At 37.4% G+C, this 27,727-nt stretch overlaps 5 protein-coding genes across 8 annotated transcripts; 1 reads left to right on the top strand and 4 right to left on the bottom strand.

Moving 5' to 3' along the window:
* The first annotated feature begins 102 nt into the window (after window positions 1-102).
* Window positions 103-9,664, top strand: LOC104113795 (katanin p80 WD40 repeat-containing subunit B1 homolog KTN80.4-like). Of its 4 annotated transcripts, XM_009624084.4 has the most exons (19): window positions 107-267; window positions 363-469; window positions 1,092-1,222; window positions 1,769-1,886; window positions 1,981-2,207; window positions 3,556-3,658; window positions 4,829-4,899; window positions 5,041-5,115; window positions 5,203-5,346; window positions 5,444-5,672; window positions 5,862-6,386; window positions 6,808-6,867; window positions 6,941-7,059; window positions 7,939-8,103; window positions 8,396-8,470; window positions 8,559-8,671; window positions 8,768-8,884; window positions 8,966-9,034; window positions 9,124-9,664. In XM_009624084.4, exons 2-19 carry the CDS (start codon window positions 418-420, stop codon window positions 9,185-9,187), a joined length of 2,457 nt encoding a protein of 818 aa, XP_009622379.1. In that variant the 5' UTR covers window positions 107-267; window positions 363-417; the 3' UTR covers window positions 9,188-9,664. The 4 variants fall into 4 exon arrangements, with proteins under 4 accessions (XP_070055729.1, XP_009622381.1, XP_009622380.1 ...); XM_009624086.4 differs by having other exon boundaries at window positions 104-469; window positions 7,978-8,103; XM_009624085.4 differs by having other exon boundaries at window positions 105-469; window positions 9,127-9,664.
* Window positions 9,665-16,183: 6,519 nt separating this feature from the next.
* Window positions 16,184-16,777, bottom strand: LOC138909344 (uncharacterized). The gene has a single exon (XM_070200538.1). It carries the CDS (start codon window positions 16,775-16,777, stop codon window positions 16,184-16,186), a length of 594 nt encoding a protein of 197 aa, XP_070056639.1.
* A 745-nt stretch (window positions 16,778-17,522) lies between these two features.
* LOC117280914 (uncharacterized) lies at window positions 17,523-18,320 on the bottom strand. Its single transcript, XM_070200537.1, has one exon. The coding sequence runs from the start codon at window positions 18,318-18,320 to the stop codon at window positions 17,523-17,525; it is 798 nt and encodes a 265-aa protein (XP_070056638.1).
* Window positions 18,321-18,335: 15 nt separating this feature from the next.
* LOC104113798 (uncharacterized) lies at window positions 18,336-18,776 on the bottom strand. Its single transcript, XM_009624089.1, has one exon. It carries the CDS (start codon window positions 18,774-18,776, stop codon window positions 18,336-18,338), a length of 441 nt encoding a protein of 146 aa, XP_009622384.1.
* Window positions 18,777-20,456: 1,680 nt separating this feature from the next.
* Window positions 20,457-26,257, bottom strand: LOC104113796 (alpha-galactosidase 1-like). The gene is made up of 15 exons (XM_009624087.4): window positions 25,898-26,257; window positions 24,355-24,413; window positions 24,189-24,245; window positions 23,772-23,806; window positions 23,585-23,688; window positions 23,433-23,508; window positions 23,290-23,348; window positions 23,129-23,194; window positions 22,938-23,021; window positions 22,799-22,863; window positions 22,370-22,452; window positions 22,181-22,271; window positions 21,997-22,046; window positions 21,769-21,909; window positions 20,457-20,750 (listed from the first exon to the last, which is right to left on the bottom strand). Exons 1-15 carry the CDS (start codon window positions 26,101-26,103, stop codon window positions 20,655-20,657), a joined length of 1,272 nt encoding a protein of 423 aa, XP_009622382.1. The 5' UTR covers window positions 26,104-26,257; the 3' UTR covers window positions 20,457-20,654.
* Between the last annotated feature and the right edge of the window lie 1,470 nt (window positions 26,258-27,727).

Genomic DNA, 27,727 nt, shown 5'->3' with positions numbered 1-27,727 from the left:
TGAGGTATCGTCCAGTGATTAACGGCTCAGATTGGCTGCACTTCCATTTTTTCTGAATCATTTTGAATTTCCATGATTAAATAAAACATTACAAATTAATTTATTAACTTTGTCTTCTCGAAAGCGCCATTTCTCCTTCTTCTCCTTCACCTTCTCAAATTTTCTTTTTCTCATTCTGCATTTCGCCATTGTTAAAATTTCTAAGCCATTTTAATTTTCAATTTATCCTCCATAGAATAATCCTCAAATTCACAGCTTTTATGCATTGTAAGCTTTCAACCGAACCTACTCATTTCTCCAATAATATATATACGTAATGCATTTCACTTCGAATTTCACTGACTCTAAATTCTAACTGAAAGGACGAAAATCAAAGGGGTTTATTGAATGCGGTTGGCTCTGTGAATCAACAAGTTGATGCCTGGTTTTGATTTCTCGATGACAACCACTAAACGTGCTTACAAGCTACGTATCCTTTTTTGTTTTGTTTTAAATTTTCATTTTATTTTCTTAATTTTGTTATTTGTCTTGCAATTTATCATATAGGGACACAATTTCTTCATAATAAATGAAAGATCTAAATGAATATAGAAGATTGATATAGTAGGTAGACAAATAGTTTTGATTAGGCTCTTAATGATTTTTGTTTATTGTGTAAAAAAGGGGGAGTATTTGCATAAGATTTTAAGGTATATATAATGTAGAAATTTTTACATCATGAGTGCAATTTAATGTGTTATAGCATTACTTACCCTTTATTACATGTCACCAGTTAGTGCTAATTAATTGAAATTAGCTACAATTACCTTTTAAGTGACCTGACGGTGTAAAGAAAAATTTACACAGTAGTGCATAAAACTTAAACTCTTTGCATAATCTTGGCATGGGATGAGTTTAAATGGAGTAATGTGTTCAGTAAGGATTCGTATAGTCGACCCTGACTTGTTTGGTACTGAGGCTTAGTTGTTGTTATTATGGAAACGGGGTGGTGGTGGTGGTGGTGGTGGTGGTGGGGGGGGGGGGGGGGAATGAATGGTATATTTGAGAACTGAAGCTATAATTTGCAGACCTTGACAATGCTTTGTAATTAGAGGAATTTGTAGCACATTCTTTAAGTGTGAATTGCTTAAAGATAGGGAGGAAATCATCCAGGGTTCTTGTAACCGGGGGAGAAGATCACAAAGTTAACCTCTGGTCCATTGGCAAGCCTGATGCCGTATTGGTTAGTACCTCCTGGAGTATTTTTTCTCTTTTAGCTCTACTTTCAATTCCTTTGTTCTGTATATATTCGCATTGAGATCATAATGTGTTTTATCTTTAACCAAAAAGGAAGCTATATGAGTACAAATGGTGAATACTTAATCATAAAATATAATTTACACTTTGAAGCAGCTGAATCTGTTATGTTTAAGTCTTTTTCTGGCAACTAAAAGAGGAAAATGACCTTTTTAGAGAGTACTGGAGAGCGGGAGAAAATGTCTTTACAACAACAACAACAACCCAGTAATAATCCCACTAGTGGGGTCTGGGGAGAGTAGAGTGTACGCAGACATTACCCCTACCCCGGAGGGGTAGAGAGGCTGTTTCCGGGAGGCCCTCGGCTCAGAAACCGGGAGAAATGTCTTTCTGGAAAATATTTTCCATGATTGAGGCTGTTGTTTGGGGCTTAACCTTTACGCTATTATTTTCTTTGTTTGTTAAGATGCAAACTTTTAGCGGCGATATCCTTTGTTTTTACACATGGTTTTGTATCTGTATTCTTCTGTAGAGTTTGTCAGGTCATTCAAGCGGAATTGATTCAGTTAGCTTTGATTCTTCAGAAGTTCTGGTAGCTGCAGGAGCAGCAAGTGGTACTATCAAGCTTTGGGATTTAGAGGAGGCCAAGAGTATGCTTGTTATAATCTTTTTTCCTTGTGAAAATGTTTATTGTTTACTGTGAAATTTATAAATTCACTCTCTTTATCTATCTGTCTGTCTCAGTTGTTCGGACTCTCACTGGACATAGATCCAATTGTATATCATTGGACTTCCATCCCTTTGGTGAGTTCTTTGCATCTGGGTCTCTGGACACAAATCTAAAGATATGGGATATTAGACGCAAAGGGTGCATTCACACATACAAAGGGCACACTAGAGGTGTCAACACCATCAGGTTCACGCCAGATGGCCGCTGGGTTGTATCTGGTGGAGAAGACAGTACCGTAAAGGTCAGACTTCTCCCTTTTATTTTTTTTCCTTGTTCAGTAATATATTTGCGAACTAACACGTTGAAGTGCCTTCTTATGGTTGGGTGGAGCCATTTCAGAGTGTTCTTAGTACTGTTTTGGATGATGTCTAAACCACAAAACTCAAAAAGAGAAAGAAAAAAGGACAGATGATTATTGCCATTCACCAACTTATGAAACATTCACTTATGGTGATGGACTTCAAACTTGCTGCACCTTACAGAAACTACTTGTTTTAGATCTACTTCGTTATAGGTTAGTCCATTGCTAGTTTAAACATGGTCATGGGATGATTGAATGACGGATGTACTTAATACATTTTTATAATCATGATGAAAACCACTGTTACTAAAAAGTGTCGCTTCGTCACTTAAAGTGACAGCGATGCAAAGTGAGTGGTTATCAGTTTATATGGGTGAAGTGACGCAACTTGCAAGAACTGTGCGCTTGCAGCGATGGAGTGCATAGCATTTTAAGTGAGAAGGAATTTCTTTGAATCTGTCTTTAAATGATTATAAAAATGATAGTTCGACACTCAGTCTTCTATTCGTGCCATCATCTTTTCTTTTCCAGTTTGGATTGACTCTTTGTTTACTACTTTTATTTCTCCGCTTCTCTTGATTTGCTCTTTATTCCCTTCTTCTTTCTTCATGAAGATCCTTTCTTCTTCTTCTGGTGTGCAATTCCTTTTCTTTGCTACGGTTATGGGCTTTCTGCCTGCATCTTTCTTCTAGTCTCTTGTTATCAAAGTTCTTATTTTGTTCCCTTATCTGATCTCTAATTTGTTTTGTGTTCTTCAATTCTTGATTTATAGGCTGTTTGTTAGAAAACAAAAGACTTGTAATCAGAGTAACTCTTAATACAGTTTACTTGGGCAATTAAATATGAAATAAATTTATACAAATTTATATGTTTGTCAGATCAATTGAAGAAAAAAAGATCATATTTTGATTGAAGTGGCTTGTCTGAGATTACATCTTGACATATTGAATTTGAATTCAGATTAATACTGACATTATTGTATATTGGTTTTCGAAATTAGTAATTTTAAGTGCAATTCTGATGTTGCAACTACTAAGTTCATTTATATGAAGTAATTATTATTATTTTTTAGAGCGCGCAGTTTGGTTTCTGCAAAAAGCCCCAGGAGCCTTGTCGACTTTTTTGTTGCGCTTTTCGTGTTTAAAAACTAATCTTTCAAGTAGTCTCTTTGTTCCACGTGCCTCTCTTTCTAGGACATTATTGGTTTGCTTGATATCAAGTAGGTGTGTAACAGCTTTTAAGCTCTTTAAGTATGGTTATCCTGATAATAGATTTAGTGTTGTGGCAGATATGGGATTTGACTGCAGGAAAGCTTTTACATGATTTCAAATGTCATGAAGGACAAATTCGGTCCATAGACTTTCATCCTCATGAATTTTTACTGGCAACAGGTTAGATAAAGCTTTGACATAGTCACATAGCGCTACATTGTTCTTTTCCCAGAAATCTGGAGTTTAAGTGAAGGTTATACTTCTTGTGGTCTTGTACATCCTCCTGCAACTTTTGTTGTATTCTTGAAATGAGTTCTCTGATGTATGCTATGATCTATGTAGAACTTGAATCTAGTGACTACCTAAACTTTTCCCATGCCGATATTCTTAGGGAAAAATACCCAGACATTTTGAAAAAGAAATGACAATTCTTTTGATAAGGTAAAAAGAATGACAAATTGAGAAGAGTATACTCATTAGCTGGACTTATGACCAGATTTGATAAGTTTTGCCTACTGATTCTTCACGCTCCAAATAAGTTTATCCACTGTGATTAGTCTCATTCTTGTTTCATATTTTTCGTTCTTCCAGTATTTAATATCTCCAGTATAAGTGCTTTCCTGTCGAATCAGATCTGTTGATTTCCATCTCGGGGTACTATCTATAGAACTGCTTTGTCTACTTATATAAGAAATCTGTTTTCTTATGTAAGTATTTACATAAAAAGTATATAGAAATGCTTTGTCTCATTTTGGTGCATATACGTTGAGGAGATGATACCTAGCAATATGTTTTTCATATAAACGTCGCTTGCCCCATGAAGCAATACTCTCTTCTTTCCTTATAGTTGAGTTTTCCTTCTTCAACCAAAATAAAGGAAATCCGAACATTAGCACTCTTTCCCCCAATATTAAAACTAATGATTAGTTTCTTTAGCTTTGAGGTTCTCCTGCGGCAGTTCTGCTGAAAATATACCAGGAAGCCCATTTTAAAAGTGATATCTACATTTTAGTGTCAAATTATTGGAGATTAAGTTTTACCAGTTTTTTTTTTTTGTGTGATTAAATTGGCAGTTGAGAAAGAGGGAGGGGGAACTGAGACGTGAAAACTGCTATATTAAGTTTTGAGAAATTATAACGTGCTCACGTAATGGAAGCCTGCATCTTCAGTTGCAGGCTAGTAGTGTTGATAACCTAACCAAATTCAGGGCGGGGTGGGGGTAGGTGTGTGAGGATCGAAGAAAGGGCTCAAATTAATTAAAAAGGGTCGCTTGAGAGTTGGGCTGCATCATCTCTTATCATCAAAGTCGTCAGATGCCTTATAATTTGTTGCTGGTTTTTGTCTTACCAGGTTCTGCTGACAAAACCGTTAAATTTTGGGACCTTGAAACTTTTGAACTCATAGGTTCTGCTGGACCTGAGGTTTGTAGTCATCTTTGTTGAGTTCTTCTCTTCTATCTTCTTTTTGTCATTACAGTATAACTGCTGAATGTTTCTCACGGGTCTTGGTAACTGTTCGAATTTTCAGTATAACAAACATTACTGTTTTTATCTCAAATCTAGACAACAGGAGTGCGTTGCATGGCCTTTAATACTGATGGAAGAACCCTTCTTTGTGGTTTACATGAGAATTTGAAGGTAGGCATGCATTTGCTGTTCCTTGAAACAGCTTTTTAATACATTGTGGCATTTCGTGCCCCTAAAGAAAGTAGTCCTTCTTTGTAGGTTTTCTCGTGGGAACCAATTAGGTATCATGATACAGTAGATGTTGGCTGGTCTACATTGTCTGATCTTAGTATTCATGAAGGAAAACTTCTTGGATGTTCTTACAATCAAAGTTGTGTTGGAGTGTGGGTTGTCGATATTTCAGTAAGTGTTACCTTTTTCCATTGAAATTGTTTTTGATGTTTTGCTTCTTCTGAGATTTTGAAGTAATGTCTAACTTTGTCGTGTTTGTCTTTTGCAGTGTCTTGAACCATATACAATGGATAGTACTACACGATTAAATGGTCACTCAGTAGTGAAATCCAATTTGAGAGCGAATTTATCCACTCCGGCTGAGGAGGCTACAGATGCAAGTTTCGGGAGACTATTAAGTTCCCCAAATTCTGATCCTGTGAAAGAATCCAAGTATTTTGAAAGACTTTCTTTGTCACACAACAAGGATCTTCAGAAGGATTCTACTACTATTACTAGTATGCTGCTCTTCCTTTTTAATATGTTTGCCTAACATTATTAGCTTGACACCTTATCTTAAGTTTTTACTCTGCTTCTTTAATTCCCTGTTTGCGACTTATTTTCGAGCTACTAGCCTTTGATTATCTTCTTTTATCTAAGTTTGGCTACCACAATATATTTGACTCTCACTTATCTTTTGAATGAAGCTATCACGGATACTCCTGACACCTCACAAAAAATAAATCTCAGTACTGGTCCAAGAGCACCTCCAATCAGCTCAAGAGCAGTTCCTAATACAACTGGTGTAAAGAGGAATTCAGCAAAAGCCCAGGCAACAGAAAATGCTTTTATTGTCAATAAGTCAGAGATAATACCTGTTCTTGTCCCAAGAAATAATGAAAGAATGGAGCTAGCACCCGAACGCAGGAAAGGAGGAGTTGCAGGAAGGGAAATGCCACAAAGATTGCAGCCAAAAGTATCTGATTGGAAGTCTCCTACTCCCAACGAAAACCTTGGGAGGCCAACTGCTGCAGTGCAGTCTGAAGTTGAAGTACCTAAGGCTATTGAAAGTAGCAGTCCTGCAGATAGGAACATTTTCCCTTTTGTTAAATGCTCGATATTTGGAAATGCGGCAACTGATAGAAACGTGAATGATGACAAGAATTTAGTTTCCACAAAACATGAAATGGATACAGCACCAGAATCACTCTCCGGACACCAAATTGAAGATTGTGCGTTTTCTTGATCTTTTTCATCTGCTATGTTTTTGTGTGTTGTGGTTTTTTTCTTTTTGAAATTTTGTTAGGTATAGTTTCCCATTCAGTATCAATTACTTACATGCCCGCTATTAGATCTAGAAGTTTAGCACCATTCTTTAGTGGTAACTGGTAAGTTGCACCATTCTTATTTTCTGACTATTTCAACTGACAATCACCATAATTTCTATGGAAGGGAAAAGACTTTTTTGTTTAATCCTTCGCTTTATTCATTTCTGTAGTTCTTTCCCATAAATTTTCACTTTCTTCTACTCAGTACAATTTCTTAAAAGATGTGTTCATAGTTTTGTGTTTACCAACAAATGTATTTTTCTTTTTCCCTTTCTTTAGAATAATTTGAACTAACTATGTTGGTAAAACTTACCATCTGTTCCAGATGAAGCCCGTGGAAATATTCTAAATAGGAATCCTTATTCCATGCAAGGTCAACTAAGAGGTAGAACATTCTTTACTGCCATTAGTGCGCTTCTCAATTAAGCTCGTCTCACTGCGTTGAATTTGGAAATTAGGAAGGACACGGTCTACTGTTGCAAACTGGGAAAAGAGAGACAGCGTTCCTAATTATGAGGGTCTTGCTTCCTCCATTGTCAGGACGGTACCTGATCCGGATGTGGTTCCAACCAATATGGTATGAGTCTAATCTGAGTTGTTCTGCTTTTTTATTATTCGAAATGTTTTTTCATATTGAGATTTTCCCCTTTTACTAATATTAACCATTTGTTGCTTAATTTAATGATGATTATACAAAGGATGTGGAAGCATTTCAGTATTTTCAGAGTGTGATTTGCTTCCACATATAACTTGTGGAATTATTTTTAGTTATATTAGCTCTTTCACAATCATGGACAAGGATAGTGCAGGAACAGGGGAGACTTGGGTTTCCATTGATAGTTAGGAGTGCGCTTAAGCCAAGCTGAGTCAAAACTCTGCCAGGCTTGGCAAGATAATGTTTGGCCCAACATAATACTTGAAAGCTCTCAGTGATAAAATAATAAAATCAACAAGGCTGCAAAATCACCTACCTAACAACAATTATCAGAAACCCGATTCCTAATTTATCCAACCGAAAGAGCAAAAGGTAGAACCCACGACATGTTAATTCAAACGGGAATCACAAGGGCGGTGGGGCAGCTAGCATGCCACCATTGAGGGAAAAAGGAAAACTAAATTCATCATTGGAACTTCCTTTTCCTATGTTTTGTTTGATCTCTATCATTTTGGTTGGTAGCTCTACTGCTGACAAATTTCCTTATTATTAGAGAAGAATATTGGACAGCAACTGCAATTTCATTCAGTATTATAGTAGTTGTGGAGACCTCATAGATAAACATGCACTTCTATGGCTACATAGACAATGCGTTGGGACACGTGATTGCTGGACATACAACTGTTAATACCTGAAAAAGTTTTCCACGTAATGTTCATGATTTAGTTGTTTCTTTCATGAATGTCATAGGATTAAAGTCATCTATGTGAAAATAGTAAATCTATGTCTTTCCTGACACAGAATTTAACTCATCGTAATTCAATAATCATACATGAAAAGAGAGAAGATCCCCTTTCAGCTGTAAGTGAGGTGGTTGTTGCTGCCGATGAGGATACCATTGCTGACTTGATGGAACAGCACAACCAATTTGTTGGCTCGCTGCAATCTCGTTTGGCTAAATTACAGGTAACAATTTGGAAAACTCGTGGTTATATGATGCTCCGATTTGTGTCTGGCTATTATAAAGCTTTTTCAGTCCCTTGTAACTAATTTATGTGTCCCTTATAAGCGATTTGCATTATCATGAGATGATGACCTGCATGCAATGTTTAGCCTACTCATTTACAGGGTCTCTTGCTAATCGCCCTCCCTAAGACGTGCAGATGGATGGGGGATGGATTCATTCAGCTGATCTCTACCATGTTATATTGGTCTTCAAGAGTCCGCTTAATCAGATATAGATTTTGACCTTTTGTAGGTTGTGTACCAGTACTGGCAAAGACATGATATTAAAGGGGCAGTAAGTGCACTGGAGAAGATGGCAGATAATGCTGTAAGTCTATTGCTTTTGTGCCCTACTTTTTATCTCAATACTTACCTTTTTAACACCATAAGTTTACCATTTACTGATGCTTATACAGGTGCTTGCTGATTTAGTGAGCTTCTTAACTGAGAAAAATGACGTTATCACATTAGAGATTTGCACATGCCTATTACCACTTCTCACGGGGCTGCTTCAGAGCAAGTTGGATAGGTAGAACTAAATGAGCTTTATTTTCGTTTTCTTCAGCTAACATTGTTCAAAAGCTTCCATGATTGACATGTTTGCTTCTTGGTGCACTTCCTTTAGGCATCAAGATATTTCATTGACCATGCTGCTCAAACTTGCTAAAGTATTTGGTTCATTGATTTATACTTCGTTGTCTACTCCAACATCAGTTGGTGTTGATATTGAGGCGGAGAAAAGGTATTATTACATGTTTTGTTATACTTATATGTTCTTTCTAGATGTAGTTTGAACTGTTTTATTGCTTATTGACAACAAAAGGATGGAGCGCTGCAATCTCTGCTTTATTGAGCTTGAAAAAGTCAAGAACCATCTGCCTGCTCTTTCTAGGTATGTCAAAGCATCTTAAGCAACTTGTGTGGTCCGTGGAAAGGTTACATTGCTAACATATCTCTATTTCTGTACCTTTTTTCATTTAGAAGAGGAGGATCCATTGCCAAATCTGCTCAGGAACTAAGTCTAGCACTTCAAGAAGTTTCATGAGTTTACCATTATTGCATGGAATAGCGATCCAATATTTTCGGGAAGTAACTATGATGTTGCTGAACTCGAGAGCGACTTTTGTAGATCTGAAGCTACCTGCACTGCATGCTTTTGTATTTTACCGTGCTAGAGTTCAGTGTATTGCATTCCTGCACAGGATGGAACACTGACTGCTAATTCTTTACATTTTCACTGATCATTGATAGTTAACGACAACCTGCTCTACTCTGCTAGTGGTCTCAATGTTGTTGCCAATGAACGTGCTTGTCGGAGAAGGATCCGTCATACTTATTCTCATCTAACCCTAAGACATATCACTCTTTGTAATTGTAGGTTTCTTGAGCGAAGTCATGTACAATTGTGGTAGTTAGTATATTATGGAAGGGTGTCTAAACAATAGCCGACTCAACTAGTTTGAGATTGAGACAACGTTGATTGATATATATGTGACGGTATCTAAACTGTGTTGTATCTGGACATTCTTGTATCTATCTTGATAATTTAGGGGTATACATGGACCGGGTTGGTTCGGATTTTATCAAAATCAAATCAAACCAATTATACCGGGATTGGTTCGGTTTCGTCGGGTTTTTCAGATTTTTTTGTTGGTGAAATATGTAAACGGCCCCTTTAAGTTGTCCATAACGATCATTTGAACACCTCAACTGAGGCATTTTTCATTTAAACATTTTACATGACTAAAAAGTGTACTCAATAAAAACCTGACCTAGTCTGTTGTAACACACCTCCGGTGTATATTATAAGAACGAATTAAAAGCTGACACATGGATAAACTATAAGAAATAATTAATTAAAAGGCGTCTAATTAAAAACGACAAACACAAGGGTTATTTTCATCGAAAAATCCGCCTGTCTCATTCCCACACCTGAAGTCTCTCTCTCACCTGATGCCACCCTACTTCATCTCTTCGATTAAGCTTGGTTTAATCGGCTTTTTTGTTGCAAAATTCAACATTCCTTTCATATACAAGTAGGGTTAAATGTGGTTTGTTCGAATTTGATTGTTGGCTCACGATTTATCATCTGAAGGTTGTTCTAGGGTTTTGACAGTGAAGTTTCTGTGAGAAAGGGAGTTGGCTGTAGTGACTTCGATTACTGCATAAAGGTATGTTATTTTATACTTAGATTATATAATTTTGTATTTTATTGCTATTTGACTGTTATGGTGCTATTAGATTTATTTTTTTCTCCTAGAAAAGTGAAAAGGTTAGGGAATATTCACTGGTTTTCTTTTGTCTTTTTCAGTATCGAGTCATATGGACGAATATATTGGTTGTCTTTCGGGGGGTAACTTTATTGATGGAAAGTATGTGGGGGAGCGGGATATTGGTTGTCTTTCGAACGAATATATTGGTTGTCTTTTGACAGTGAAGATCATTTCTTTTTGACAGAGATTCAGTCTTACACAAAAGTAACCCCTGAAATGCGCTACAATTCAGTTGGTGGGTTCTCTGTTCAATGCCCTAAAACTCAAAAATTCTTTCCAATTGAAAATGACTATCAACTAATAAATTTGATAAAAGACTTGAATGATGAGGATACTTTTGATGTCTACGTAAGTTATGTGATAGATAATTTAGAGATTGCAGAGGATGAGGTTCCTGTGGGATATTTACCTTGCTCACAGGTTGGTGATAGTGACCAAGCTACAACTAATCCGGAAATTAGGGGTGGTCCGGGGGTTAGTGTACATGTTTGGTGAGGGAATTGGTGTAAATGTTGATGAGGGCGTTGGTGTAAATGTTGATGAAGGCGTTGGTGTAAATACTGTTGAGGGTATTAATATAATTGTTGATGGGGGTATTGGAATAAATGTTAACGATGGTATTGGTATAAGTATGGTTGAGGATATAGGAGTAAATATGACGGAGGGTAGTGGTGTAAATGCATAACAAATAGGGTTAACATGACAACAATAATGAAACATATACAAATATGTCTGAAGATAAAACTTTTTGTGAAGATGACAGTGAGATAGATGATGAGTTAAGATCTGTGAGGAATGTTGTCAGGGAAGTAAAAAGGAATAGGCTGAAGAAGAATGTGAATGATGCTGGATTACAAAGTAAGAGAAAACAGAGGAGAAAACCTATTTTTACAGAAGAGGTAATTCTTGGTGAGGCTGGAATTGATAATGAGTTTAAAGATATAGGGATAAATAAGAAGGATAAATATGTTGGAAAGCTAGGTGGAGATGAAGATTACTTGGAAAACTCAGATGTTGGGAGTGTAGACAGTGATGAAGAGTTAGACCCACTTGGTGAACCTGATGCCGATCTTCCTTCTAGAAAACGAAGTCAAAAGATTAGGTATGACTTTGATGCTAAAATTCCTCTATTTCAGTTAGGCATGATCTTTGATAATGTAGAAGATTTTAGAAAAGCTATTGCTGACTATGCTATTCAATATAAAGTATCTTTAAAGCTTAGACCTAATGAGAAAGATTTTAGAAAATCTATTGCTGACTATGCTATTCAATATAGAGTAAGAGTTAAGTGTAACCATGAAAAGTGCAAGTGGCACATATTTGCTAGTAAGGATAATAATTCAGGGAACTTTACTGTGAAGAGATATATATCTGTCCACAAATACCCAATAAAGAACAAGAACAAGCTTTGCACAACCAAGTATATTGCAAGAAAGCTCCAAGATAGAATCATCTCAACTCCAAATATCACAGTACATGAGTTGCAAGAGGTTATAAGGTTTAAGTGGGGTTTGTATGTAGGAAGATCACTTATTTATAGAGCCAAAATGAAGGTTATTAGCCAGTTTATGGGTGACTGGAACCTTGAGTTTTCAAGGTTGCTGGACTATGCTGACATGATTAAATCCACCAATCCTGGAAGTTCATGTTGGGTGAGAATTGATACAGAAATAATTCCTGGGAAGCATCTGTTTAAATATTTTTATGTATGCTTTGAGGCTATGAAGAAGGGATGGATGGCAGGTTGTAGAAGAATCATAGGTTTTGATGGTTATTTCCTAAAGGGAGCTTGCAAAGGTGAATTATTAGTGGATGCTGTGAAAAATAGAAATAATCAGATGTATTCCATTGTTTGGGCTTTGGTAGATAAAAAGACTGCACATTCGTGGAGTTAGTCCATCAACTATGTCAAAACAGACTTGGTATTGAGGAATAATGAAGATTTAACGGTCATGTCTGACATGCAAAAGGTATTGGAATCCATTTATTAAGTTATTTATTTGCTTTGTTAAGTTAATATTATTATTATCTTTCATTACTTTGTCTTCTAATATAGGGACTGTCATCTGATGTTGCTGATTTGCTACCTGCTGCTGAAAGAAGAATATGTGCAAGACACATTTGAGCAAACTGGCTGAAATCATGGAGGAGAAAGGAGAGAAGAAAGCAGTTTTGGAGATGTGCTAAGACTCCTTTTAAGGTAAAGTTAAGAGAAGAAATTGGATGAATTAGGAAATTGTATTTGTGAAAGTTTATTGTCCTATGATAAAAAATATTGGTGTAGGGCATATTTCAATGAGAAGGTTAGATGTGATATTGTAGAAAATAACATGTGCGAAATATTTAATTCCTGGATATTAAGTCCTAGGCATAAATCTGTGATAACTATGTTTGAAGAAATTACGCACAAAATGATAATTAGGCAAGTTGATATGATCAAGTTTGTTGATACATGGGCTTCTGGTATATCATCTATGGCAAGACTAGTTATAGAGGAAAACAAGAGAATAAGAAGGAAGTTGAAAGTTCACTGGAATGCTCACACTGGATTTGAAGTACATGAAGGCATCTATAGACACACTGTTGATATATAAAAAAGAGAATGCAACTGCAGATTATGGCAGTTAAGAGGTATACCTTGTCAACATGCAATATGTGCATTTTATAAGATTGGGAATGAGCCAGAAGACTATATTGAATGCTGGTATAGGAAAGACACTTTCCTGGCTGCTTACCAGTACTATATTCAGCCAATTCGAAGTCTGCAAATATGACATGAGACTACCAATCCATCAATGAGCCTCCTGAGGTTAAACCAATGCCTAGTAGGCCAAAAACTTCAGAAGAAAGGACAAAGATGAACCAAAGAAGTGGAAAAAACTACCAAAGAAGGGTGCTAAGATATCATGTTCTATTTTCCATTAAGTTGGTCATAACAAGTCAGTATGCAGTTTAAGGGTAAGTTTGATGACTTCTATTTTAATTTGATTTCATAGTTTTCATAGTACTTGATTAATGACTTGTCACTTTATACTAGGGACAATCAAGCACACAAACTGGAAGGTCAAATAGAACAACCAAATCAAGCACGCAAGTTGGTAGTCCAAGTTATACAACCCAACCTGCAGGTACATCAATTACCACAACCCAAACTTCAATGGCTCCATCTTTCTTGTGTGCTACAACATAAAAAATAAGAAGGAACACACCGTCAGGAAAAGGTAGAGGAACTGTAGGAAGTGTTGGTAGAGGAAAAGGTGGAGGACTGGAGGAGATGGTAGGGGAAGAGGTGGAAGAGCTGGTAGGGGAAATTTCAACCTACCCGGATCTGCAACTGGTGCATCTATTTCTGCTGCTGCCAGATCACTTGTTGCTTCTATTGGAAAGAAAAGGACCAGAAATGTTTGTTTTGGTTTGTACACATATAAGAACTAGTATCCTTAATATAAGTGTGAGAAGTATTGTATTTTTTTGTTAGCTTCTGCATTATTCAATACTAACTAGCTGCATTTTCTAGCCTGGTAGGTCAAGTGAAAGACTTATTTCAGCCAATGCATACTTGATGAATGCTGCACAAACTAATGTAGATCTTGGATTTAAACCAAATGGTCTTAAGTGGAAAGGGAATAGAGCTGTCACAGGGAATTAGCTTCAAAAGAAAAGAGATGATGTAGTTTCCAATAAAAAGATGAAAGATGGAACCTCTACTTCATCTACACCAGTTGACTCTTGTCAAAGTCAAATTTAGGAAGAAGTTTCTTGTATTTGGTTGGTCACGTGTATAAACCTTATTTTGTGAAGTAATTTGAACCTACTTATGTTGGTCATTTGGTCATATGTATGAACCTTACTTTCGTATGGGATGTAATATGATTCAGCTTTTGTTAGTCCAATTTTTTAGATTAATCCACCGTTGCTATTATGATATTGGCAGTATAATTTTTTTGCAGAAATTGAAACACATTTGATCATTTAAAACTTCATCATACATATTGTAAATTTGAAGTACATTGAATAGGAAACATGGGCCATAAATCAACAATAATATTGCAGTAAAACAAATGGGGTTACATGCCCATATGAATATACCATATACCTAAATAATAGAAAATTCCCTCAAAAACCAAGCCACAATTATAATTATAAGCAACCACATCAATTTCCTTTGTTTCTTCATCATCTTTGACTTTTCTTCTTAATGATTTTTTACCCTCTTTAATAATCCATACATGACTTTGGTATAGTGTTCAAACAATTCAACATCGTACCAACGAAGAAAATCGCATCCACCATCGGCAACTTTCCCAAATCTACAACTATATAATCTTCTACCTAGATTAAATGGTGACCACAAAAGTTTTAAAGGAATAATTTGGCTACATTTGCAATTAACAACAGGATCCATTGAAATAGAAGAAGTAGAGAGGGATAAAAAAAAGAAAAAATAATTTTCTTCAAAGGAAGGAAGAAGATAGATAACTGGAGATGGTGAGAGAAGTGAAATGAATATTTAGGGTTGGGTTTGGGAATTTAAATTAGGGAGTTCATTAAGGGTTTTTTTTTGGAATTTCACAAAAAAATCCATTTATTACTGTTGGGATGACTTATACACGCACGAATTCGAATATGTGTTACACGCGACGGGGGAAGACTAGGGTGGGTGTTTATTGAGTACACTTTTTACTTTTTAGTCACGTGGCATGTTTAAATAAAAAAAGCCTTAGTTGAGGTGTTCAAATGATCGTTAGGGACAACTTAAAGGGGCCGTTTATGCATTTTTTTTTTTTGTTACATGAATATTTTTCAATCTTACTTTGTTAAAGTTATAATTAAAGTTTTGATAAGTGAATATATGCTTAGTAAAAATTTTAAAAATTGACAAACATATGAATATGATCTATTAAAATATTATTATGGGAGAATTATTTTAGTAACACATGATAATTATTTTCTTTGTTGTCTAAAAAATTAATACTACATCCCATGAGATGATCTCAAATATTTCTATATTTTTTAAAGAAAATTCAATATAAAGTCTTACAAGTATATATAAAAATTATATATTCATATGTCGGTTTGGTTCAGATTTTTTAACTCAATACCAAACCAAATCAAACCAATCCTAGTCGGATTTTTTAATCTGTTTGATTTGACTTTTCGGTTTGGTGAGACTTTTCGATTCAATTTGAACACCCCTACTTAATATACAACTTTACTAACCACTAAGCTGCACCATGCCACACTGTCAACTTTACGTTTCCACTGAGTTATGGTTAGGTAGGTCATATAGAATGCACAGTAGGTTGCATTTTCTGGAGTTACAGCTCAGGATAATAACCCGATAGTATAAAAATTATTTTTTGTTATGAGGGTAATTTCTTGTCATAATAACTACCTTTTCTGTTACATGTACGTTCACAACAACAACAACAACCCAGTAAAATCCCACAAGTGGGGTGGTAGAGTATACGCAGACCTTACCCCTACCCCAAGGGGTAGAGATGCTGTTTTCGATAGACCCTCGGCTCAAGCAGACGAAAAAAATAATATATCAGTACCAACCACAGAAAGCATAAAAATAATAACAGAATCAAAAGTACTAAAAAATAGATGAAAAACAATAACAATAGCACGAAAGAAAGGCTCGGAACTATAAAAAGTGAAAGAGAAGTGTGGACACAATAATGACCACTAGCACTCTAGGACACAACCCTGTTAGACTAGCCTCTCACCGGTGCAGAGTAGCAAAGAGCTCTGCTACCACTATCCTACAACCATAATGCTAGACCTCCACACTTTCTTATCAAGGCCATGTCCTCGGAAATCTGAAGCCTTGCCATGTCCTGCCTGATCACCTCTCCCCAATACTTCTTGGGCCGCCCTCTACCTCTTCTTATACTTGTCAAAGCCAACCGCTCACACCTCCTTACTGGGGAGTTTGAACTTCTCCTCCGCACGTTCCCGAACCATCTGAGCCTAGCTTCCCGCATCTTGTTATCCATCGGGGCCACGCCCACCTTCTCCCGAATATCTTCATTCATAATCTTATCCATTCTAGTGTGCCCGCACATCCACCTCAACATCCTCATTTCTGCTAGTTTCATCCTTTGAATATGTGGTTTCTTAACCGGCCAACACTCTGCCCCATACAATATGGCTGGTCTAACCACCACTCTATAGAACTTACCTTTGAGCCTCAGTGACATCTTCTTGTCATATAGGACTCCATATGCTAACCTCCACTTCATCCACCCCACCCCTATACGGTGCGCAACATCTTCGTCGATCTCCCCATCCCCCTGTATAACCGACCCAAGGTACTTGAAACTGCTTCTCTTGGGGATGACCTGTGATTCAAGCATCACGTCCACACCCACTTCCCTCGACTCGATGCTGAACTTGCACTCTAGGTATTCTGTCTTAGTTTTGCTAAACTTGAAATCTTTAGACTCAAGGGCCTGTCTCCAAATCTCTAGCCTCTAGTTAACGCCGCCTCGCGTCTCATCAATCAGAACTATGTAGTCAGCGAATAACATACACCATGGCACCTTCCTTGAATATGGTGCGTCAGTGCGTCCATCACCAGGGCAAATAAAAATGAGCTAAGCGCAGATCCTTGGTGCAACCCCATAACAGCCGAAAAATGCTCTGAGTCACCTCCCACCGTCCTAACCCGTGCCTTAGCTCCCTCATACATGTCTTTAATCGCCCTAATGTAAGCAACTGACATACCTTTCGCCTCCAGGCATCTCCAAAGAACCTCCCTAGGTACCTTGTCATACGCTTTCTCCAGGTCAATAAACATCATATGCAGATCCTTCTTCCTATCCCTGTAATGTTCCACCAACCTTCTAATAAGGTGGATAGCCTCCGTAGTTGAACGACCCGGCATGAACCCGAACTGGTTATCAGATACAGACATAGTTCTCCTCACCCTCTTTTCCACCACCCTCTCCCAAACTTTCATGGTATGACTTAGTAACTTAATACCCGTATAGTTGTTAGAATTCTGAATATCGCCTTTGTTCTTGTACAACGGTACCATCGTTCTCCACCTCCACTCATCCGGCATCCTCTTCGTCCTAAAAATAATATTGAATAGCCTAGTCAGCCACTCAAACCTGCTCTACCCACGCTCCTCCAAAATTCAACCGGAATTTCATCTGGTCCGGTTGCTCTACCCCTACTCATCTTATGCATAGCCCCCACGACCTCCTCAACCCTAATGCGTCTACAGTACCCAAAGTCTCGGTGACTCATGGAATGTCCCAATACACCTAGCACTATATCCCTGTCTCCATCTTCATTCATAAGTCTATGAAAGTAAGTCTGCCATCTCCTCTTAATTTGTGCCTCCCCTATCAATACTCTGCCGCCTTCATATCTGATGTATCTCACTTGGTCCAGATCCCGAGTCTTCCTCTCTCTTGCCTTGGCCAATCGGAAGAGCTTTTTATCCCCGCCTTTGTCCCCCAGTTCCTCGTACATACAAGCAAACACATCAGTCTTAGCCTCCGTGACCGCCAACTTCGCCTCCCTCCTAGCTACCTTATACCTTTCTATGTTCGTTCTCCTCTCCTCCCCGTCAGTTCTCCCTACTAACCTCAGGTACGCCGCTTTCTTCTTTTCCACTTTGCCTTGGACCACTTCATTCCACCACCAATCGCCTTTATGCCTGTCAGTGTAACCTTTCGAGACCCCTAACACCTCTTTTTCCGCCTCCCTAATACAGTCCGCCGTCGTCGCCCACATAGCACTCGCGTCCCCGTTACTCCTCCAGGTTCCTACTGTCGACAACCTCCTCTCCAATTCCTGAGCTTTATCCTTAGTCAAGGCTCCCCACCTGATCCTCGACCGTCCTCGTGCTGATCTCTTCTTTCTCTTAATCACGATCCAGATGTCCATCACCAAGAGCCTATGCTACGTCGCGAGAGTCTCCCCCGGTATAAGCTTGCAGTTCTTACACAACCCTCTATCACACCTTCTTAGGAGGATGTAGTCAACCTGGGTCCTCGCCACTGTACTTTGGAAAGTAACTAAATGCTCCTCCCTCTTCGGAAAATTAGAGTTTGCAATCACCAGCTCAAATGCCTCCGCAAAATCCAACAACGAAGTACCTCCTCCATTCCTAACCCTAAAGCCAAAGCCTCCATGCACCACGCCATAGCCATCATAAGTCGACCCAATATGACCATTGAATTCTCCTCCTATAAATAACCTCTCAGCAAACGGGATACTACGCACGACCTCATCCAACCCTTCCCAAAAGCGCCTTTTGACCTCCTCATCCAAGCCTGCATGCGGTGCGTAAGTGCTAATTACATTTAGAGTGCACTCCCCAACCACTAGCTTAATAGTCATTAATCTATCACTCATTCGCCTGACCTCTACCACCGACTCTCGAAGCTCCCTGTCCACCAAAATACCCACTCTATTCTTACCCTTCGTGACTCCAGAGTACCACAACTTATACCCGTCCGCATCCCTCGCCCTCGATCCTACCCACCTAGTCTCCTGGACACAAGCTATATTAACCTTCCTCCTCTGAAGAATCTTTGCTAACTCTATAGACTTACCCGTCAGTGTTCCTAAGTTCTATGACCTAATTCTCAACCTAGATGCTCGCTTGTTCCCCTTACTCCCCTTGCCTCCCGTCCCACCCCCTGTGCCCTGCCCCACCCCCCACCCCACCTGAGGACATGACCTTACTCTACCATCCCATACCTCAGCCACTATACCTACATCAGACTAGGGAAAATCGCTAACCCAAAAATAGGCAAAAGGCCAATCTAGAAGAAAACGATCGGTAACTACATGCACACAGATATTATGATTATACTAATGCGACCGAAATGTCACCAATTTAACTCATACAACGAAGAGAGAGAGTGAGGCAGGAGGTACCAACTCCCGACAGAAAAATCTGGATATTTGCCGCCTTTGCTGCCACTTCTTCAAGACAATCGCCGGAAAAGGTCACCGGACAGTTGGACGTAATGGCTGTTGCTCACCGGAGCCGGCTGAAAAGTTGTGGGACAGGGAACTTCTGAAGAGACGACTGTTGCGAGTGTGTACAGTAAAAGAGGGGGGATGTAAAAGAGGGGGAGGGGGAAAGAGAGAGAGAGAGAGAGGAAGAGAGGGGGATATAAAAGAGGGGGGATGACAGTCACCGGCTCTGTGCAAGCCGCCGGCGTAGGAGGGAAAGCGGGTGGAGAAAGGGATATGGTGGAGATAGTAGAGGAAGGAGAGAGGGGGATGAGAGAGAGAAAGGAGGGGGGTAGAGAGCGAGAACTTACCTGACGGGAATGGCTAACGCCGGTGCCGGAGCTTGGCTTGTCACCGGTGGTGGCAGAGAGCCGTTAGGCACAGTGGATAAAGTCACTATGTTTATCGAAACGTAAACAAATGGAGAAGAAATCAGTTTTTGTCTTGTCCCTAACAATACTCGTGTTTACATGCACGTTCACATGAGGATAATTCTCAAAAGACCGAAATCACTTCTTTGTAACGCAATTCATTAAACATCTTTTCAATTTTTTTAAATCAAAAGTTACTTGTTTGGAATTCATCTTTAATTACTTAAAATTTTAACCTCCTTGAATGTGCATTAGGATGTCAAGTAGTATTTGCTCTGGCTCTGTGTGTACCTAAAAGAATAAAGGTAACTGGCTTCATATAAAAGAGAAATAGGTTACTAGCGCATCACTTTGACAAAGCTACGTTTGTAGTGGTTGCACTCTACCTTACACAACTAAACCTGAGCTATGATTTGAAACTTAAAGGTTCGAAATTCTAACCCTTTTATGTTATTGGGTTCTAAATCATCAATTTGTACACATACATGAGTTTTTCAAGACAAATACAGGATTTGAACTGAAACTATTGCGTTCGACGAACTCATAAATCTCAACTCTTTGCTCGCCCCTGCAACTAATGGCTTATGTCTTCCTGCATATGACGATATTTTATGCATTCCAGAATCATGTACACATACATGACTCGGGTCAAATATACATTCATTAATAGGATGTGGAACTGAAGTTGAGAACCAAAATCAGATAGCAATATATAGGCATAGAAAACTCAAACATAATGAGAGGACTTTGCATCCCATCTCTTTAATGATGTATAATTAATTCTTGGTCTACATTTGACAAATGACTAGTTTATTTTTGTATTAAGCATAACAAATTGAGAGAAAGAGACTAAGAAGTCTGGTGCCAACCATTCTCTGAATCCTCATGAAGCAATAGGCTTCAATACATACATCTTGCACGCATGAGAGTTCACTGTAGCTGTCAAATTCTCTTCAAATCGTGTCTTCAATGTCTTGTGCTGCATCTCAAAATTGCATCCATGTCATTTTGCAACAAGAATATGCCAAATTATTTCCATAATGAGTAAAAGGGCTAGCAATCAATGAGTGAATAACAGTAAAGATTTTTTTTACTTTATTGATCTGGCTGAGTATAATGTATACTATTTTATGGATCTGGCTGAGTATTATATGGAGGTATATATCAATCAAGAGTATGTTCAAGTTGTATATCCATGTCATATGTGCCCTTCGGACATTGGTAAGTCTAATCTATACAGATAAAGTATTTGGTTATATATATATATAGTTGATCGAATATAAAAGTTCATCCAGAAAGTGTCAATCTATAGTAAGTCTTGGAGCTATTATACTTGACTAAGTTTTAAGGGAACTTGGAGCTTTTATAATTGACTAAGTTTTAAGGGAACTTGTCTGATTTGATGTGTATGATAATTCTTGTTACAACAACAACAACAACAACCCAGTATAATCCCACTAGTGGGGTCTGAAGAGGGTAGTGTGTACGCTGACCTTACCCCTACCATGGGGTAGAGAGACTGTTTCCAAGAGACCCTCGGCTCCCTCCCTCCAAGAACTCCCCAACTTGCTCTTGGGGTGACTCGAACTAACAACCTCTTGGTTGGAAGTGGAGGGTGCTTACCACTAGAGCAATCCCCTCTTGGAAGTGTGTGATAATTCTTGTTGAATTTATAAAAGTCCAAAACTTTCTGTTTTACTGAAAATCATTCTTCCTGGAATTTGTTTGGACCAATGACCTTACAAAGGTTTTGAACCCCCTTGCCTACTAAGCTATGCTTTTGGGCGTGTTTTGCCTTATATATATATACCGTGTCAAGGGGATCCAAAATATAATATATAGAGGTAAAAACAGATTTTGCCTTATATATACCGTGTAATTTTTCGACAAAGGGGTTCGGGTACCCACTTCCGCCCCCTAAATCCGCCCCGGCTCTAGGGGCTCATTCTTCCTAAAATCTTTCGAAAGACAGATTAGGAATTGTAACATAGACATACCTCCCAAAGATCTCTTGCCTCTACGACGCTGTTAGGAGGGATTCCAATGTCATCCCAGTGTGCTGTTATTTCATATTTCTGAGGACCACGGTTGAGAAGCACTAAAGCTACTCTATAGCCTGATAAAGGCCCTGCCCATACCTGGCCGTAATAGAATGTGAAAAGATTATTGTCTGCAATCTGCAAAATCGGCAAGGAAAAAAGTTCTACTATGTATAGATTTTTTACCTCAATATCGCCTTCCATTCTGACCTTTTTGCCCTGGACGCCTGATTCATCTGTTTAAAGCAAAAGAATGAGTTGCTAATAATACCTTTGAAAACAACGGAAAGGATCTAGCTCCTATCTTTGTTATCGCGAATAAATTATAACAAATGACTAGTTGTTGTTAGCATATTATGCAGTTTAGTACCTTGGTTTACAGCAATGACCTCCTTGTTGGCAAGTATTTCCTTGGTATCCTTTGTTACATTTCTCACATCACAACCAATGATAAGGGGAGCCTATAATTAGCATAGAATGGATCATACATTTTGCCTCAAGGAGCACAAATAGCCTTAATAAAAAGTGAAATATACATTTAAGAAAGATGTTGCTCTACCTTTGAAATAGCCCAGAGACTGAAGTGGACAATGTATTCATCCTTTGTCATCCCTCCATTTCCCACCTCAAGCATGTCGGGATCTGGTTGGAAATAATTGCAAGTGTGGATACATAATTAAGTAAAAAAATTGTGTTCGCTTGAACAACAAAACTTTTAAAATGTGATGGTCACACTTCAACATGGTATCGGAGTATGCAAAAGGTCATAGGTTTAAATCTCATGGCCACTCAAAAGCAAAAGAATATTTCCACATGTTTGGTCCATGAAAAAGAATCGAACCACACGAGAGAAAGCATGCTGAGACATAATATAATTAAGTAATTATCTGCTCTCTTTAACAGCTTAACTTTTAGATGAGATGGTCACACACTTCAACAATAAGAATATAGAGTTTTAAGACAAAATAAAAAGTATCTAAATACTAACCATTCCAGCCACCAGGCCTTGCAAGGTCTGCATAAACTTCATTCTGGTCTGCTCTAGATATCATGCTGTCGAAGAAGGAAAGATGAATACTAGACCAAGTCATGAAATCTGTCCATTTAAAAACCTATTTAACCATTACCTTTCCCATGTATCAGAGATATCGTTTGTGTTTCTCCAGCTATTACCTACTTTGCCACCCCACAATGCCGGATGCAAGTCGCCCCTATTTGAAATAAATAGGCACATGTGGTCATTACAATAATGTCAAAATGAGAGACACAGGAAGAAAGCATAAGTGTAAGGTCTTATTAGGGAAAAAGTAGTTGTCACCATTCACAAAGACTAAAGAAGATAGGCCGTCCAGCGTTCATTAGAGCTCTTGTCATTACAGGATATCTACACAAGAAAAGGATCCCTCATCAAGAAAAGAACACATGAGTGGAATCTGTCACACATGATTTCACGAGTTGAACAGAACACAAAATATTTACCGCACAGTAGGCTTTGTTCCATCATGGTTGCAATTATCATACTTCAAATAATCAATACCCTGAATGAAGATGTCGTTATTCACAACTATGTTCGAATTGTTTTATGGTTAATTGTCAAGATTAATCAAGAACCTTGTACTTACCCATGCTGCAAAAGTTTTTGCATCTTGTTCCTCATGACCAAGTGAACCAGGCATTTTCTTGCTGCAAGTATAATACCTGCAGAACAAAATAAAATCTCGCGATCAAATAGGTTATCTTTTTAAAATGAATGTTATGTGCAAGTTCAAGTTACCCTGCATCTGAGTAGATTCCAAGCTTAAGACCTTTACTGTGAACATAGTCAGCTAGAGCTTTCATTCCAGAAGGAAATGTGGAATTCTTAGGTGCAAAATTTCCCTGGAATTTGGATTTCGTAAGCAAAGAAACTAGTAAGGAATGCAGTAAGGTCAAGCAAAAATTTCCAGTTAAGACAAAAGTACCTGATCATCGCGTTGAGGTTCAGCCCAGCAATCATCTATAAGGAAAAGGTTCGTACACACGGTTTTAGCAATGTTAATAACTAAGGGAAGTAGCTGCAGACAGCAGAATCAAATGCAGAGGCAGATCTAGCATATAAGCAGTGGGTGCTATTTTGGACACGGATTGTGTAAGTATATAGAAAATTTAGAAAAAAGTTTAATAAAGGGCAGCTCGGTGCACTAAGCTCCCGCTATGCGCGGGATCCAGGGAAGGACCGGACCACAAAGGTCTATTGTACGCAACATTACCATGCATTTCTGCAAGAGACTGTTTCCACGGCTCGAACCCGTGACCTCCTGGTCACATAATTTATATATATATTAGGAAATTTCTCGTCTGCTTTTAAATCTTGGATCCACCTTTAGTTGAGGACATACCTATATTGACATACTTATACCCCAGCTTATCAAGACCAGTTGAAACCAGGGCATCAGCTGTCAACCAAAAGAAATTTCAACATTACATATAGCTGAATATGAATTTGTTGATTAGGTAATGCAAACAAAAAGAGAGAAACCACTTAGTGCAGTACTTAAAACTTACCAGTTTCTCTTATGACTTTCTCATCAATGTTGCAGCCAAAATGATTCCAACTACTCCACCTAAAATAAAATTTTGCTTTTGTTAGTTAGAATTTCCAAAGGACAAAGAGATTAATTGAATGTGCTCAACTGATTTCAAGAAAAAGTCAAGATCCATGATTTTACAGAAAAGGGTGCAGAGGATCATGCAACCACTACTTTTTTGTGACAATATGTACATACATAGCATAAACTCAATATTAGGATCGAAATAATCACGGGACATGCGAAAATTAGTAAAATAAATCTTGAACGACGATAAATCTGATAACAAAAGAGAAATATACCAAACAAGACACAAACATTTAACGTGATTCGGTCAATTGACCTACGTCCACGACGAAGATGAGCAATCCACTATATAAAAGCGAGTACAAAAATATTGAGAGAACAACCTCACGAAAAGACAAACACAAGTGACACACTAACACTTGTCCCGAAAAGTTTTCCCCCTAAACAAGACTCTCAAACCCCATATGGCTACATTGTGGATGCTACTCAATGAGAAGGAAGGATCCTCAATTTATAGAAGTCTAAAATCTTTTCCTCCAAGAAAAAGGACTAGCCAAATATGAGATATTTATAATTTTTTTCTAAGAAAAGGAAAACTCAATTATGATAAATATGTTTGACCTTTCCTTCAACAGATAGAAAAATCAAATATGATATGAAAATTAGGACAAACACCTGACACTCAAACACACACACATATAATGTGTACAAATCGATTGGAGCAACAAAGAACAAACACAAAGATAGAGTCTATGATTTTCTGTAAATATATGCAGAGCTCTGCCATGCCAACTACTACTTTGTGCAAGAGGCAGGCAAATAGAGGCGGAGTCAGAAATTGAAGCTAATGGGCTCGGTATTATATCTGTTTTAGCTATTGAGTTCTAAACTAATAATTTGTAAATATTTAATAGATTTCTTAAGACAAATACATAGTTTGGATCAAAGCTACTGGGTTCGGCCGAAACAACTAGCTCCGCCTTTGGCTGTAAACGTAGTATATATGATTAACGGGTTCAACACGGAGCATAGACACGTGCAAAAAATTCTAAAATCTAAAAAAAATTAAACTTTGATCCATAATTTCAAAAGTGTAACCGATTCAGCGGTGAACTGAAAATTTAAATCTTGAATCTGTCTTTGAGTATACACATGGGCAGATGTACAACATAAGCTACGGGTTCAGCTGAATCCAGTAGCTTTGATTGAGACCCTATATTTGTGTTAACAAATCTACTATATTTAATTTCGAATCAAATAACTCCGATGGTTAGTAGGTGCAGTGACATTCAGAACCCATAAAATTCAAATCCTAGATCCACCGACGACTATACATTGTTTAAAATGAGAACAATAATGCTACTAGATCATACATCATAGCCCATGAGCAGACATGGTTAAAGATGAAAATCATAAAAAATAAAAAATCAAATTGAATTTAGTAATGGAACTTTTTAGTAGTGATATTATTGGATGAGATCGATAGGATTTACCCCATAGGAGGAGTCAAACCGAGTCCATTGGAGAGCAAACTGCGTCGTGTTTCAACTGAATCCTCTTTCTCCTTTTGCTGCTGCCGTCGGTTCAAAACTTGCCACCGCATATCTGCCGTAAGACGGTGGCTGTTACCACCAATCACGGCGGATATCAGTAAGCATAATGCAAGTAATAATAACTTGGTCCCTATTCTTATCTCCATCACTTTTACAGTTTACTTGTGCACAAACTTCACTACACTATTTTCTCGTTTACTTGAATTATGGGATTTTTACAGTGTCCAGCGTACGAGGTTATATAAGAGCTGTTGAATGCTGATGTAGTACGAACGTTATCCGTTGAATTAGAGATAATGATTGACAAGATTAACGTTTCTGGAACACTCTTCTAATTATTCCATAAAATTACTATATTAACGTTTCTGTAATAAGTTGACTACTTTATTTAGATAATTAAGTATTTTTTTCCCTTAAGCATTTAAAACATACTAGTTTTATGCACGCGCGTCTACCCTCTAACGAGTATATAGTTTCTTAAAAATGCATAAATATTAGTATTAAATAATACATGCGAGACATAAAATAAAGATTAAAGAGAAAAAAAATCTCTTAATATGAAAAAGGTCAATGATATTTAACTAAGTAAATAAATAATTGTAATTGACTTTTTACTCTATAATAGTTATTTATTTTAAACAAAGTGTACCTTCGATGATATGGAATTGGCGGAAATTAGTGTAATTACTTTTTATTCTATGTTTGGTCAATTGTTTTCTAAATAAAATTGAACCTCCTTAAAAAAAAGTTTTCGTAAAACTCCTTACAGAATAAGAAAAGGTATAAAGGAAATATTCCTAGAGTCTAAACATAAATTAAAAAGAAAATACACATCTAATAAGGAATTATATTGTCTGGTTATTTTGAACATCTAACATCTAAAAGTTTTATTATACTGCCTAACGAAGAGAAATTTAAATTTAAGAAATTTATTATACATTGAAGGTCCTAAATATTAGTCCTTGTACACTAGTGGGAGTTGATTTTAAAATCCTAAATAGTGGAGGGTAACTTAAATTACAACTTTCTCCTATATAAATTTTGTTAATATTTCGTTAAGGGTTTTCGTGCTTTTAATATGATATGAATTTGGTCAAACTACAAAAATTAACTTATTTTGAGAAGTGCTACTCATCAAAAGTGCTTTTGTAAAAAATTGCTTTGAGATAATAACAATTTGTGTTTAGCTAAATGATTTGAGAAGTATTTTTATTAATATAAATTTGTATTGAACCAAAATTTTTAAAAAGTAATTTTAAGTGTTAAATTACAAAGAGAGAGAGAGAGAGAGAGAGAGAGAGAGAGAGAAGAATATGCATATAAATTACCAACTATTATCGATTAGCAAGGTGACTGTTGCGACCAAACACTCACGCAAGTATACGTGGTCGTCAAGTAATAGAGTAGTGAGTAGAGTATCGTTCCCACGAAGACTTATGATTCACTTTTGACTAATTCAAACTTAAATAACTTATCGATTCAAGCGATTTCTTACAAAATAGATAATTTTCTAATTTACTACCTAAAAACTATCAAGTAATGAAATACTAGAAATCAACCACAACACTTAAATAGTTTTGAATAACAATCAATAGGAGATAATATTCCAGGGTCACGGGTTATCTAACAATCATGTTGCATTCTTAGCTTAAAATAACTAATTGATTTATCTGGATTGTTGATTGACAGGGTTAATATTACTCATAAGAATCTGTCGAGTCCTTACTCGCCTATTCAGGCTAACTTAATACCTATATGTCTATGGAATTA

Source organism: Nicotiana tomentosiformis, chromosome 4 (genome assembly GCF_000390325.3).
Source record: "Nicotiana tomentosiformis chromosome 4, ASM39032v3, whole genome shotgun sequence".
NCBI lineage: Eukaryota > Viridiplantae > Streptophyta > Magnoliopsida > Solanales > Solanaceae > Nicotiana > Nicotiana tomentosiformis.
The sequence above is the reverse complement of the archived record's forward strand: the minus strand, read 5'-3'. Positions and strand labels throughout refer to the sequence as shown.